Source organism: Necator americanus, chromosome X (assembly GCF_031761385.1).
Source record: "Necator americanus strain Aroian chromosome X, whole genome shotgun sequence".
NCBI lineage: Eukaryota > Metazoa > Nematoda > Chromadorea > Rhabditida > Ancylostomatidae > Necator > Necator americanus.
In genome coordinates this window covers 31,943,480-31,959,689 of record NC_087376.1, presented here as the reverse complement: position 1 = coordinate 31,959,689, position 16,210 = coordinate 31,943,480, and the positions used below count along the sequence as shown (strand labels likewise).

At 37.0% G+C, this 16,210-nt stretch overlaps 1 protein-coding gene across 2 annotated transcripts; it reads right to left on the bottom strand.

Annotated features, from left to right (window-relative positions):
- Positions 1-928: 928 nt before the first annotated feature.
- Positions 929-13,542, bottom strand: RB195_026097 (uncharacterized protein; the record flags this gene model as incomplete). Of its 2 annotated transcripts, none has more annotated exons than XM_064214507.1 (16): positions 929-1,081; positions 2,750-2,821; positions 2,904-3,026; positions 3,263-3,336; positions 3,479-3,578; positions 3,757-3,849; positions 4,004-4,190; positions 4,521-4,600; positions 4,683-4,793; positions 4,923-5,018; positions 5,253-5,383; positions 5,903-6,037; positions 7,491-7,641; positions 10,925-11,031; positions 11,360-11,441; positions 13,456-13,542. In XM_064214507.1, 16 exons carry the CDS (start codon positions 13,540-13,542, stop codon positions 929-931), a joined length of 1,782 nt encoding a protein of 593 aa, XP_064070388.1. The 2 variants fall into 2 exon arrangements, with proteins under 2 accessions (XP_064070388.1, XP_064070389.1); XM_064214508.1 differs by having other exon boundaries at positions 5,253-5,344.
- Between the last annotated feature and the right edge of the window lie 2,668 nt (positions 13,543-16,210).

Genomic DNA, 16,210 nt, shown 5'->3' with positions numbered 1-16,210 from the left:
TTCCGTTGCTTTGATGTTTAAAGAAAATTATAAACTGTTCCTGAATCCATGAACCACGCCGCAGTTGTGCAAAAGAGTGGCGCTACTAAACCTTACTCTTACAAGATGTTTCTTCCGTAAAATACTTCCGTTTCACATTTTTGAATAAAAGAACGTCACAGTGCTCACGTTATCCTAGCATTTCCTAACATATCCTAATCTCCAACATTCCTACGAATATGACAGCAAAATAATCACATTTCCATCAAGAAGTCACGCCTATTTACGGTGTCATAATCTCAATCCGATAAACACGTGCCCGTAACTGATGCCCATTAGTGCCTCCCATATCTCAACTTAAGCATCGCCGTCAGTTCAAAATCACCCACAGAAAACAACAGAAAAATCGTCGCACTTTTAAATATCAAGCTAGAAAAATGTGCCGCAACAACAATTAACATTGGAAGGGAGAAGAAAAAAAACATCGTCACAAAATGATTTGTGAACCCAAGTACAAGTAGAAAATGATGAAGCAGCAGCAAAAAAGCGGGGAGCACCACCCGTTGGCATTTACCATGTACGGGAACAAATGAAAAAAAATCAGAGAATAAAAAAAGTGTGTAAACGCAAAACAACACACATACACACAGAGACGGCACAGGCAAGGCAGATGATGAGAACAATTCGTCTACACTCCATAAATAAGGAGGATATGATGAAAGTCTGTGGACTTGTTTACGGGCTTTATCTACGAGATATGAATGACAGTACATTTATTTATGAGATGGCTAAAAAAAATTAACGGAAAGAAATATATGTGTGTCGCATAGACGGTCAATCTCTACCGTCTACACGCGACTTTGGCACTGGACGTTATAGTACTCTTTGCCTTACCAGATATCTAGCTGCATGTGGATTTTCTGGACCAGGCATACATACCGTTATTCGGCTACGAACTCGCTGCTATACTTTTCTTGGCGGCAACGATGAGGTAGTACAGTGACGCCAATGGTTTCGCACATCGAAGGAACGGGTGTGTAAGTAACTGACTTGCTGACCAACGATTATCCACCACAACTTCCAGAGCGCAGTCAATGAAGTCCTGGAAACGTATTCACGCACAATATCGTCGATTACAAATAATATATGCTAAATTCATTCAAGGCAGCAAGATGGAAGTCGATGGAAGAAGGCAATAGTGGAGATATATTCAATCCACGAGACATTTTTTCACATTCGAGAAAGCCTCTTTCTAGTTTGCAGTAAATAAATAAATAAATCCATTCTCTGGATCTCTTTTTTCATTGTCGTCAGCTCATATGAAAGGGTCAAACCCAACTAATTAAATGATCACGGTATTTATACTTCATGTCGTATTGATTTTTAGTTAGCTGTGCACGAGGTTGTTATTAATTAATTTTATGGGCTAATCCTTCGATTTCCGGGTGTGGTGTAGCGGTTAGAGGTTCCGCTTCCTGCACGATTGATCGGAGGTTCGAATCCGCCCTAGTGCTCACCAAGCTTTTCATCCCTCTGGGGTCGATAAATTGGTACCAGACTTGTCTGGGAGGATAAAAACACTGACTTGACACATCGGCTACCCACCGCAAGTCATTGTAGAGGCCAGTTACACGTTCGTAAACCTCAAACGATTCTGAATTGAAGTGAACGTGGGGGCGCATCCCAAGCGGATTGATTAACGCCAGAAACTTTATCCTTTATCCTTTAACCCTTCGATTAATCCCCTTCTTCAGAGCCTAAAATAGGCAGCTCAAATTATAATCTAAGCGACCAAATCTCTCCATAATCTAAACTCAATCATCAACTAAACAGACAAACTCTAAGCCTACTTTTTCAACCATTGACGTAAGCGACTGCTCACGTCTCGCATCGGAGACGTCTAGGAGGGACCGCTGATGATCACGAGAGCAAATGATTCTAACGTCTCGTTCGAATCGGACGAACAATCTGAGATATGGCGCGAGTTCCGCTATCGGGAAACATTCACCCTTGCGGGCCATTCCAGAGTGTTTGGCTTGCATCCAAAACCCCTCGCCGATTTCGAAATCAGGATCCAAATCTTAGCGAACGAATCTAAAACGTTGGTTCGAAAATCACTAAAATTGTTTTGGATCCAAGCCAAAAACTCTGAAATGGTCCGCAAGGGTGAATATCTCTCAATAAAGCGTGAAGTTGTACCATATTTCCAAAGGCTCTTCTGATCCGAATGAGACATTCGAATCATTCGTCTCCGATCCAAAGAGAGCAGTCGCTACGTCAGTGGTTGGAAAAGCAGGCTTAGAGTTTTTCTGTTCAGTTGTGGAGAAAAAAGGAGAGATTTGATCGCTGCAGAGATTGTGACTTCAGCCGCCCATTTCAGGCTCTGAAGAAGGGGATTAGACAAAAAGTTAGCCAATAAAATTAATTAATAACAAGATCGTGTACAGCTGATTAAAAATCAATACGACATCATACAATCCCGAAGTTCATTGAAAGTCGAACATTTCCATCTATACTTCACTTCCTTTTCAGAAATTCAATTCCATTTCATCCTCCTTTTTAATCCCCCATGCCTCAGTGCTTGAATTTAAGAGGATTCGCTCAAGTTTTAGTCCCATGATGTTTTTATGAAATTAATTTCGGGAAGAGCTTTCTGGAATGGAATGAATGAAGGTGAAAGCTACAAAATTGTAGACTAAAAGGGTGGAATTTTTTATCTCGACATTTATTTCGTTTGTAAGACAAAACAAAAGAAAAGGAGAATGCAAACCTTAAACGACGCAGATAACTGATCTCTTCCAGGAAAGTCAGGTTTACCATTCGTTGCGATAAGGTAAATAGCCTGTAAAATTTCACGTTAAAAACACATACAAATAACTACAAACATAAAATCAATGAGTCAATACACTACAATTATTACTCACTCTTAAAGGATTCTCGTTTAAATATGGAGGTTCTCCTTCAACCATTTCAATCGCCATGATACCTAGTGACCACACGTCCACTTTTGGCCCGTACTGTTTCCTCGTTACAACTTCAGGAGACATCTAAAATGATACTTTTGAAAAAGAAATTCCTCTAACTAAAATTAGAGATCAAATTAAAGGAAATGATAGTGAAACGATACGAATCAAAAGCAGCAGTTCATTTATAATGGTGCAAGTGCATTAGTAGCTAGCATTTCTAGCGATATTTTCCGCCTTTCTTGTCAAAAAAAGAAGGATCCGTTCATAAAACAATATTACTATACTTTTAAAACTTATAAAATACTTCAACTGCTTACCCAATACGGTGTTCCAACCATTGTCGTCCGCTTATTTTGTTCTGGTGAAATTTGCGCACAGAAACCGAAGTCAGCTAAATGAAATTAGGATGGGAATTGATGATGTTGATAGACAACGGGCTGTACGGATTCAAAAATTCGCCAAAGTTCGATAATAGCAAAGAAAAAGGGACAAAATGAAAAAATATGATAGGTTAAAATTCAGACGAAACCCACTCAATTTCACTGATCCATCCATTCCAAGTAAGATGTTGTCTGATTTGATATCCCTGTGAATTACGTGTCGACTGTGTAAAAATTCTAAAGCTTGCAGAACCTGAAAACAGTTATTTTACGAAAGATGAAAAATTGTTGAAAAAAATCCTCAAAATACGGTGTTACTTAGTTCATCTGTGACTTTAGATAAGAACGATAAAATGCTTCAAAATTTCTGCAATTTTTAAGGATCCAACATCAAAAGAGTGAGAAAATACAGTCCTAGAAAAAAATCCCACTTCTCTACACACAGCTGCAATCATTCCCTCCTCCATTTGACATTCCGTAACAACATCCGTAAGGGATCCACCGGCCAAATACTCCATAACCACCTGAATAAGTAAACTTAGGGCACTAGAAAATATAATATGAATTCAGCAATGGGGGTTAACATAGAGGAAAGGGAAAGATGGTGAAGTAGAACGAATGGAAAGAGCATGAGGTCATCTCATACTCAGTATTTTAAGAAAAAACCTCAACACTCACCCACAATTCTTCTCCTACCAAGTAAGAATCGAGGTAGTTCACAATGTTTGCGTGCTTATTCTCACGCATCACAAGAATTTCGTTGATAATAAGTTCTTTCTTCGGTTGATCTTTTAGATTCATTTGTTTTATTGCAACCTCAGCTCCAGTGCTCATCTCCATCGCTGTGTAAACCGAACCAGACGCTCTGAACCATTGCTATTATTAATAATCTCTTACTGTTTAGCATTATCTATAATGTAAAACTAGTGGGAACAGTTTCGAAAATTCCTATAAGATTATTTAAAACTTGCGTTTGATTCATTAATAATTTTCTTTTGTCAACAATGCACATGTACATAAATTCCTAATTGTTCAATGAAACTTCATTTTCGTTCTTTTTTTTCCAAAGATCCCACCTTTATACTGCTATGTTGTTTCCGAAGAAATTTAACGTAATTATTTTTTCAAACAGAAAAACGAGATCTTGCTCCAGAAAAAAAGAACTCAGAAACAGACCAACGCAAATCTTACTTACCCTGATCCAATCTTGTCAATTTTTTTGTACTTCTTGTCAGGATTTCCTATGGTAACGATGGATCGCAACTTCGTCAACACCTTCAATTTCCGTTTTAGCCGTAAATAAAATGAAGGCTGCAAAATTATGCAAAATGTGCGAAAATAGAAGGTGGAACATTACTTCTGCATCTGTCATCTTCCTCTTTCCTTTAGCAACACCTCTGGATTGCACTCCAAACTGGCCTTGAGACAAATCCGGAACACGCTCCTCCTCTTCCTTAGGTTTTGTATACTAGAACAAAAAATAACGATGCGTGTTCACTGCTCAGGAATCAAGAGAAGTAAAAAAATCTTCTCAAATGGAATGCAGGCGTGATGTACGGCTTATAAAAATATTGGTAAAAAAAAATTTTCCACTCACAATGCTAAGAGTACGCGCCGGACGATCCGGAATTGGTGGTGGCACTGCGCAGTCGGCAGGATCTTCATCTTCCGGCACTGGCGGAGGGGCATAGTTCTAAAGGTATGTTTGGAAAAAGTTAGGATTTATCAGAAAGTGATGGCACGTTGTTCTACTTCTGAATCACAAATATATACGCATACATGTATATAGCGTTTTGTACTCAGCTGTTTTGACTTCAGGACGTAAGTAATATACAATTCCATTTGCCAAAAAAAACAATCTTTTATCCTAGTTATTACTAGGAAAATATTTTCAGTGATTTAAAAAAAAAAAAACGAAGGAACTTACTGGAGGCATACTTGTGCGGTTTTCATTTATACTGCTGTATCCTTGAGGAGCGGGCGGTTTTGTTGGGGTGTATGGTGATTTCGGAAGTGGTACTGAATTTTTAGGAGAATTTTTCGATTCATTACTTGAACCTGGAACACACCAGATATAGATGAATAATTACGGTTATGGTCATCGAATATTACTATGTGGATTTCTAAAAAATCAATAAATTGGACAAGAAAATGCATTCCTGATAGCACAGATTTGCTATATCTTACTAATTATTTTGCTGTCAACTCTAAAAAAATAACGAGCCGATGAGAGAGTACGTATACTCCTCTCAGACAAATCCACAACTTAGGAGACTTCCATGACTCCATCACCAAGAACAAGTCTCATAACAATACTACTTAGCTATTTTCATATTTAATGGGGGTTTCCTTTTTTTTTTTTTTTCTTTTAAAACGCTTTTTTCTTCGGCCCCCTTTTTTTTTTTGGGGGGGGGGGGGCCCCCCCCCGGGCCCCCCCCCCCCCCCCCCCCTTTTTTTTTTTTTTTAAAACCCCCCCCCCCTCTCCTTCTCCCCCCCCTCCTTACTACTCCCCTAAAATCTCCCCCCCTGGGGGGGCCTTAAGTCAAAAAATAATAATATTAATGAACAACCACTAACTATGAAACACTGGCTGAGCGGTATGCGTATGAAAAGGACTAGTGTTCGAGTAATGATGAGGTAAGGAGGATGTACTATAGCCCGTTGTCTTGAGTCCAATCGACGCACCAGTTGATGGCCGAGGTGAGCAATCATCTGAAAATTGAAAATTTGAGAAAATTCGCGGTTATCATTTGCCCACAGTAGAAATGAACCCTGTTTGGAAGTTTGCTGAAAAATATCTGACAAATCCACTGAACCCACAACGATTAGAAAAAACTGAGCTCACTTTTAAACTAGTTTTAAAGTCTAATAAAGCTGTCTCCTTATTTTATTTTATTTTCACACAATAGGTGTGACTCTTCCACTAGCTCGGTTTCCAGAAAATGGCTACAATATGGTAAGAAGATTTGTCCTGTTTTTCGGAGAAAATCTTCCTATTTTCATTTAACTTATTAAAAAGGACGTTCAGGAAAATATTTAACAAAATCCCCTCTGATTTGTTCCCCTAATACCACAATCCTTCAATACTTTAATAACGTTTATACCAAATACACATCTTTTTCGTTCATGTCCATTAGGCTAATGGAAACGTGAAAATAAAGAAAAGAACGTACATAGCATTAACAAAATTATTTCCTTACATAGGAATTTTATGCGACCAAAGTACACCAGACAGAATTATTTCGACTAATGCTACATATTTATTGATTTAAACAGTAAGCACACGATTTCCAAAACATTTCCAAAAACTTTGCCGGAAGAACCCATTTTAGATTCTTCTAAGATTTTTCCCCAATTCGGTCTTGTTTCATGCAAGAAAAAATTGATTAATTAAAATCCACAAAATTAATCAATTAATTAAAATCCACAAACAAAGGAACACACGGACAAGCTGTCTATTCTTTTTGGAATTTGAGTTAAGAGATCTCGTTAGGCATTTATACAACTGCTGTAAAAAATTCAATGTAAATTGTTAAAATTACCTTTCTCTACAAAATGTATAGAAAACCACTATCTTCTAATCTACTAGACTAAACCATTCTTGAATAAAAAAAAATTAACTAAGAGAAAAATTTAACGAGTGAAGAAACAAAACTTTGAGAAAAGAGAATAATGAGAAGAAAAGCATTCCGTTTCAACTCCATTTCTTTTCGGATATCAGTAAAATTTAATCACCATCATCATCTTTTTGGTGACTTCTTCAACATTCAACGCAGTACAATTAATGAACAACTTAAGTGATGTAAACATGCCAAAGTCCTGTCTTTGTTTTTGTGAAGTGTAACGTCTGCACAACAAATGATTAATGTCCCGCTTTTGGTTCTGTTATAGAAAACGATCTTCATCTCTATTAGTGCAATCACGGACAACCAGAAGCACAGATATCTCCAAGTTATTTCGCTCTCACGAATCACTAAGTGAACAATTTGTCAGATATTTCCGTCAAACATCGGCGCTCGTTAATGGCCGAGTGTGACGCCAGTGTTAAGTTCAAATCCCATTATATATCCGTATGTGTTTCGGATAGAGAACCAGTCTCAGGATGAAAGGACTGAGTGTGATGAGGGAAATCCAACCAGTTGAGGAGAACAAGTGCATAACTCACTCATATCATATTGCAGCCACTTTTGTTGAGTGCCATTCTCGCCTTGTGTATAGTACTTGAGGGCATCAAGAACAGCTTGCGGATTTTGTTGTTGTTCTTGTTTAGATATTTGCGACTCCATTAATAATCGTGCCCATGCCGAAGGCATACCCTGAAATTGATGAGGATATCGGAGATTGACCAAAGATCATATCAATTTTTGTAAATCAGCTGTGAATAATGGGTGAACGTGAAAAGAAAAACAACTCACCATAAAGATATATGTGTAATAATCACGCATATTTCTATTAAAAGAAACTTATTCAGAATAAAATGTGGGTTTGTCGCAATAAGGTGTTTATCTGGAGCGCGTCCAGCCAGGAATGCATTTGGATTCGCCAGTGTAACACATCCCAACTGCTCCGGGCACAACAAAATGGGATGAGTTCTGGGTTAGCTGTCGCTCTAGTCAACACTAGCTTGATTGAACTCTAACACTCCTCATTACAATATCGAAGGGTTCAGTTTGAAGGAAAAAAATCCGCGTAGTTATACCTCTGAGCTGTTCTGAGGAGTGACAACAAACAAAAGAAAACTCGCACCTACAGAAATATTTTACGATAACATTATTTAATGGTCCCTTATAGTTATGTATCCTCTACTGAAAATGCCCCGCTAAATACTAATCTATATCGATCATATCTTGGAAAAGTCACTACTAAAATTTAAAAGATTTATTCATAAGGATAGAATCTAAACAAAGAAGTTCTCCTTTATTTCTGACCACATATACATAGACGCTAAACGGAGCTCCTTCCTGAGAATATTCTTCCTTCCTTTTTTTTTTCAAAATGGGCACTTCGATAAAACTGCAAAGTCCGAAGAGATTTTTATTCATTATCATAAAAATCCAAGAACGTCGCTAAATGAACTGTTTGGTGCACGACTCTCCCTTCATTCCCATTTCTCAAGGTTATCGAGGTTTTCTACTACTCAAAGGACATAGAGGCGTAAATATGTATGTATGTAATAAAGTAATGAATTGGCTTTTATCAACTAAATGCATTCATCAAATAGAGTGGAGAGTGCTTCTAACTTTTTATATATCGATGTCAAAATTTCAAGCAAAACCTCGAATATGGTTGGAAAGCCCAAACGCCTCTATTATCATATTTTATTAAACCTATTGTTAGCAATCTAAGTCGAAAGTAGCGAGGGTGAAAGTAGGGATTAGGGTGAAACGATGAAAATCCGCATCCAGCATCAATAGCAAAAATTTCTTTCTCAGCACCAGTCCTGGTCCAAATCAACAAATAAGAATGGATTTTCGCAACCATCGCTCCCACAAATTTCCAGCTAACCAACTGAACTGCTGACCTCATAATACTGTTAACAGACTCGAAAAAACTATACTTTCCGGAAATCCTGAAGCAAATAGTACTGCGCTTCATGCAGCTAAGTTGTAACCTAACGTTACGACTCATGTCTGTCCCTAGCAGCTATTCGATGGAAAACAACTGCAGTAGCTAAGAAATGGATATGAAATCGGTTACTGCATTACACAACACAACAGATTCTACACGTCAGCACAGTTGTCTCTTCAAACGTTAGGAAAATGAGAGCTTCAAGGAGATTTTTAACCTTAAAAAAAAACAAAAAATGTCCCAGCGAGGCCTGGTATTTCCCGACTAGATTCGGTGCCAAGCAAAACCAAAGCATTGAAGAAGTATGAAATCAAAAAAGGGCAACGATAATGAGACGCAATATCTGAAAGAGTGGTGTTCCATTACGATAAGAAACACCGTAATTTGATACAAAACATGGAAAGATGAGATCAATTGTTCTAAAAACACTTAAAAGTGCAGAATTCATCTCGACAAGACATTTGTAGCATCAAATTTGAATCGAATATTGGAAGGAAAAACAGGCTAAAATAAAAAAACGAAGCATCCCTAATTCAAAACGAGATTCAGTACAAAAGCTCAGTGAAAAGGACCAACGAATTTGACAAATCCTTATATTTTTTTATTATTTCAGTGTAACTAGAATTGATTAAACGAAGATTCAAGACTAACAGGGCCAAAAAGAAGAAAAGTGTAAGGTATAGCAGAGACAAATTCGAAAAGAACGCATCTGGCACCATTATGATCGACATTACAACATTTTGTTGAAGTGGGCATACTTGTGCTTATGTCTCTCTTCCGGATTACTTTGCAGTAGAAAAGCTTGTCAAGATAGACCTTGTCAAATGCGCCTCACTCCGGATTACTATCCATACATTTTTCTGCATTTAATACTTAATGGTTTACTTTAGATTAGTAAAATATTACATCATACGACATGACTATGAATCATGACTATGACATTGCAATACTGACTATGAATGTGCAGGAAAGTCACTTGTAAAAAAAAAACTCATGAAGAATTCTTGAATTGAAAACAGGAATTCTTGATAACGTAGCTATTCATTACAAAGAATAAAAGATAGAGTTGCAAAATCTCAGCACGAACCACATTAAAAAGAGAACACTCTTCGAATCCCCACGCATTAACATGACTCACTAAGCTATCATCGCTACAACACCACTAATTATTCTCCACAGTACGTCTATGCAAGAAAAAAAGAAAAAAATATGTGAAATTATCCAAGACAAAATTGACGTCAAAGCCAAGGCCGACAATTTCAAAATGTATTCACATCACGAAAATCACTTCCTAAAACTAAAAAAAAAATTGAATAAAACTGACAAAAAGAATAGAAAAGTTTGAGGGGGGAAAACGATTTGAAAACAAGTAGGAATTCAAGGAACCCATTTTAATCCTAAGCAAGAATAACATATAATAATAATAATAATAATAATAATAATAATAATAATAATAATAATAATAATAATAATAATAATAATAATAATAATAATAATGAATAATTGTTGTTAGGACTTGTACAAGCACAAATAAACAGCTGAGCTCGGTTCGAGCGTTTGCTAGCACCTGTGAAACACCCTTTGCCAACATAGAAGAAGATATGTTCGCTGACACATCCTTTCAAATTATTAAACAATAAAATTTATTTCAGAAAAGTATCTTCAACGAAGATTTCGATTAGATAACGATCAGCGTCAATGCTAAATTTAGAAGATTCTCGAGTACCAGAGCATTCTAGGTGAAGAACAAAAATGAATTCTCCAGAAAATTGTTTTAATATCCTCTCTAATCAGTAGAAAAAAATCAACTTATATTCTTCAAAACGGGGCCTTTCAACAAATGAAACGTTTAGAGGACACTAGAATCGAAGCGACTATGTTCAACTGAGGGTAAAGATATCGCAATTTTCGCTAGCTATAAAGTTCTGTGGAATGCATGTGAAAATTTATGGATAAGAAAAAGGAGATAACCCGTAGATTAATATCAAAAGGAAAGAAACCTAATGTTGTGATAATAAACTGCAAACGAACCGTAAATTCGCCCGTGGCAGGATCGTAACCAACATGAACGGTATGTTCAAAGTTGCTTGGTTCGGAAATGACTGGCTTCTCTGGAGTTTCTTTCTTTTCGCGATTCTCTAAAAAAAAACAGTAACTTCTTCAAAACTGCTTTCATGCAATCAATGATGTTAAAGACAGAAATGAGAAGAAAGTTCAAAAGTGTCTTTTTGTGACGGCAATCTTATTAATTCTAAATGGTGACAACAGTAAAAGAGAGATGAAAGGAGCAATATAAGAAGGTTCAGAGCGGTGACATCAATCCTCCTATGACAATCCAGAATAAAATCATGATTCGGACTCTTGTGGAAACAAGTTAGATGAAAAAGTGTATTTCGTATTCATTGGATTACACACAAATGAAAAGGATTGGATGTTAAAGTGAAATGTAAGGAGAGGAACACTTACTTTTTACAAAAGGATTTGACATGCTTTTCTTCTTTTTACCGGAATCTGACGGCTCCTTCGGTAACGGTTTCAGGCCGACCACCTTAACAATTTAAAAGAAATCATTTTGTTTAATTAATAAACAGTTAAATGATAAATATCGTAATTATTTTAGAAGAGATATGAATAAATATATTCACACAGGCGAATAGTATGCGTAGGCACATAGGCAATGACTGGTGTGACCGATACTGAGTCATAGTTGAACAGGCGGATTGTTCAACATTCTACCATTATTTCATCTTTTGCTCTTGACTCATTCATGCCATGTACAAATCCTCAGTTTTTTCCTCTTTAAAGTAGAATCAAAGTACAATTCATTAACTGCTTTGGTGATCGATGAGGAAATTAAAATAATTTAGTATACATTGTTTGATTGAGAACAAAAACACAGGAAAATGTGATGCAAACAGATTAAGAACACAGAAAATTCTATTTCTGAGTGATTTGAATCGAAATCCATATTCCTATTAAAAGATAATATGATTAAGAATATTGGTAGAGTGAGAAAAAAGTTCACCACTCTTCTATGTGACATATTCAAACACTATCCAAGCGATAGAGAAAATAACGAAATAAGTATCTGGATTCAATCAAGTTAACCAAATAATAATCATATAATGATCCGAGAGATTGTTTAGTAGATAGCAACAATGAAGAAATAAAAGATAATGAAATAAAATTATGGTACGATTCTTCAAATTTCCTTAAATTCATACAGCTGAAATGATGGGGCACCTAGGGATCTACCAACGTATGTTCTGTTAAATAAGCCTTTTCACGGCACTGGTGGAATGGAATGTGGAATAAGACACTTCATTAGTGTCCTGTTTTGCAGATGCAAATGTGACAAATGAGTTTCTGGACAAACAAAAAAGAGCATGTGGCATTTAAAGGAAAAACAAAATCGAACTGATGGAACGATCGAAGCCAAATATCATCCATCTGCAGGAATCTCGTATTTCATTCACAATCTACGCTCACCAGAGAGAATAACCTATTCTATACACCTAAACACACTTCAAAACAATAACCACACAAGAGTATTTGTCCGCTCCGCAAGGTCGTCCAATGCGTTTAGCCAGGTTAGCGAAAAATGGATGAAACAAGTTGAACCTACCAAAATATAAGAGAAAGTTGAATCATAAATCATAAGAACGAGAAAAAAATTGGAATGAAAACAGCAATTCATATCAGTTGAGGGTTTTTTCTTCTTCTCAATGAACTGATTATTCTCTTTAATGTTTCTTATAGATACGAGAAAATAACGACAATAAAGCAACCAAACCATTTATGTAACTGATTCATTCGCATGTCTTTGGAAGCAGTTAAATAGAGGAAAAAGAAAGAATAAAGTTCAAATCAACCTATTCAGTAATAAATTAAAATCACTTGGCAGCAAGAAAGGCTATCAAAGGTTTCCTAAATGACAAAAGTAATAACCTGGTATGCACTAAGTTATGAATAAGCATATTTTCTCGGGGAAAAAAACAACAAGAAGAAATCCAATCTCATGAAAACAGCACATGGTTAGATTCTGATTCTGCTCACAGCAGCTACGAAAACGAAACTGACAAATACGATTTTAAACACTGAATTTTGCTGGTAGTGGTTGTATACACTAGAAAAAACTTCTGCAAAAAAATCAGGCATGAAGAAATCAGTAGAAGTTGGCTGATATCACGAAGACAATAATAGTAAAATTTCTTTTACTCGAAAGCCAATAATAAGTGATAGAAAAGCTGATGATACTACCGACGGACCGTAAAAATGTGGTCAGTTCCCAGTAACCATGATTCAAAATGAAACAGTGAACATGCTGCTTTACTCTAAGTATATTGAACACTCAGCACTCTTTTCCTACAGATTTTGCAAAAAGTAGAGGGGAATACTGGAGAACAATATCAGAAGAACGCAAGCATACGTGCATTATAACCATCTTTTCAAGCAAACATGTGTTAACCAACGTAACCGAAAGACCTCAGTATGTAAAGAAAAGTTCAAAATCCAAAAAAAATATGAAAAAGTAAAACGTTGAAAAGGAAAGAATCGCTCACCGATTGCTCCTTACCGCCTGAACCACTACTAAATCGTAGTGGTGGCGGGGGCGGCTTGTCGTCGTAGGAGGCCGCGACGCCGCGCATCGTTCCAGAAATTGTCGTCGATGACGACAAAGTAAAAACCGCGAACGGTAACTGAAAAACGTTGCACGTTGATCGGTTTCTAGTGAATAGTGAAAAAACCACCGACCACGAATGACGCATACATGAGTTAAAAAAAAGGCGCGACAACGGCCGTAACTGGTGCGCGCAATGTGGCGACAAAACGAATGCGATGCGATTCGATGCGATGCTCATTGCGAACATGGTTGTGAAACGAAAGCATAGGAGGAGAAAGAAAAAGAAATTATATCGCCGCCGATCGTGCATCTCATATACATATGAAACATCATGCCCATCATGAGTCAATAATAACGTTAAGAAAACTCCTGGCTGACAGTTACGGAAGGGAATTTCACGAGAAAAAAAAAAACCAATACAACTAACCTCATATGCAACAAAATTAGATATAGACAAAAAGAAAAACGCTATCCTTTGACATGCACGACCGAATTTGTTGTGGGAATATCATCAACAATAAAAAAAAATCGATAACCATACGAATAGTTCTTTTCGAAGAAAGAGATAGCCTAGCTCTTGTATTCTCGTACGTTTTGAAAGTATAATTTTCCGTTCAAGAAACTTTTCAGAATGTTGTAATTTTTTTATTCGTTCAAAGAAACGACCAAATGTTCGACATCAATGATTAACAACTTAGGATTGAAGTATACTTCGTTGCAAGAGGTCATTGTGTAATCTTTAAGCATTGATGGGAGCTGCGATAAGATCAATACATATACATTGTGGATGTTCAAACGCGCTTCCATTCAAATAACTGATGGAAAAAAAGAGAAGAAGAATATGCATCCACCAACTGTTCTGCTTCACAAACATTCCTAGACATAAAACTTTGCTGGTAGTGAAAATTACACTATAGCTCTAACTAGTAAAATATAGTTGTGAAAACAAATTAGAGGGAATATAACAAATAAAAGCACATTCTTTTCGTATCATCTCAACTTTAGATCGTTTAGGAAAAGCCGAAAAAAAAGCTGTTCCAAAGAGTCGACCTCAGCCTGGAATCTGATATACGTATTTGGCCGAAGGTTTTGCTCTTAGTCAAATAATTGGTGGGTAAACATGACTTTTTCGTTTCCTCTTAAGCTGATATCCAAACTTGAGGGGGATTGTCTGGAGAGCGAGAGCTGGCCAACAACTTTGAAAGAAACTAAGCTCATGTTCACGAATGTCATCGAAAAAAAAAAAGACATTTAAAGGTCACGCCGAACGAAAAGCACATAGAATTGAGTAAAAATAACAAAAGAAGAAAAACATATGAGAAAGGTGAAGCAAGTATCCATGGAGGTATGGAATAAATTATCCTAAACAAAGGTGAAACTACTGAACAAACCAGTACGCAAGTGAACTAACAGCGGCCCGAACACGTTGGCAATGCACCAAATGAAGTACAAACATGCATGGAACGTTTCTATAGTGAATGAACGCGATGATGGTGATAATCAGCGAAAAACACAAACAAACGGGTCAGATTTCGCGCGCAGGTTCGATCGCGAGTGAAGCGCGAATCGATAGCGAGCCCGAGAACGGATGCGAGAGCGGGGATGACGGGAGGACGTTCCCCCCCCCCTCTCCCCAAGTTCTCCGATGATTTCAACGGGATCGAATCCTGTTGTTGGGGATGTTGTTGGACCCGCGGCGTGATTTGTTCGCAAGTCCGGACGAATCGACGATGACGACGTCGTGGATTGTGGCGGCCACTTGCTTGGACCACCCATTAATCATTGGCTGCCAGCCAAACCGCGTTGGCCCCAGTCATCACTGCCCCAAAGCATCCAAACGATTCCATGCGTCCCTCTATATTCGTCAACAAACAAATACACCAGTCTGTTTACAGCCTTGTCACTAAATCTGCTCAATCTAGGCAGGTTGAGCGGCAGGTGAGATGGATTTCATCCGGATATTTTTATGCTAATGTTGCTTTGATGGATGATTGATTGGTTCAGTTACTGGTTAAATGACATGACAGCAAAATTAGCTGACATGTATCAATTTTTTAAGTTTACATTTTAAAAAATCCTTGCATGTTCAGTGAAAATTGAATAAGTGAGATCTCGGCAACTACGTCAATCATGTAATATTTGCAAAATAATGAATATTAATTCGAGATCACTGAATTAATCACATACGCTTATAGATGTGGTCAAATGACATGGGATTTAAAAGATTCTGGAAGAAGATGAGATTATCCAGTTGAAAGTTGATATTTATAGAAATAAAAGTCTTACTACTGATAATTTTCAACGACTACATTTTCCTATGAAATGCTTAACTCTAAGCAAGAATTCTATTCATATTCCTTAAGCAGACATTTTGGAAATCCAGTAAACATTAGTCAAAAATGAAAGAATATATACAGTCAGGTGCAAGACATGCTACTAAGTCCATGCTCATTACAGAACGAAAAATGAGGCGCACTCCTAGAACACTCCTGAGACTTTACAATATGATGATATCCTAAAAAAATAAGACATTGACGTAAGCATTCCATTTGAATAAAATTTCTTCTCTGAGAAAAAAATCGTAATTGTTACGAATTTTGTTCTCAACGACTAAAAGGAAAATGTGGATTTTCGTACACTCTACGGGACACTTTAGGACAATGTTAAATAAACGAAAAACACTTGAGAATTGC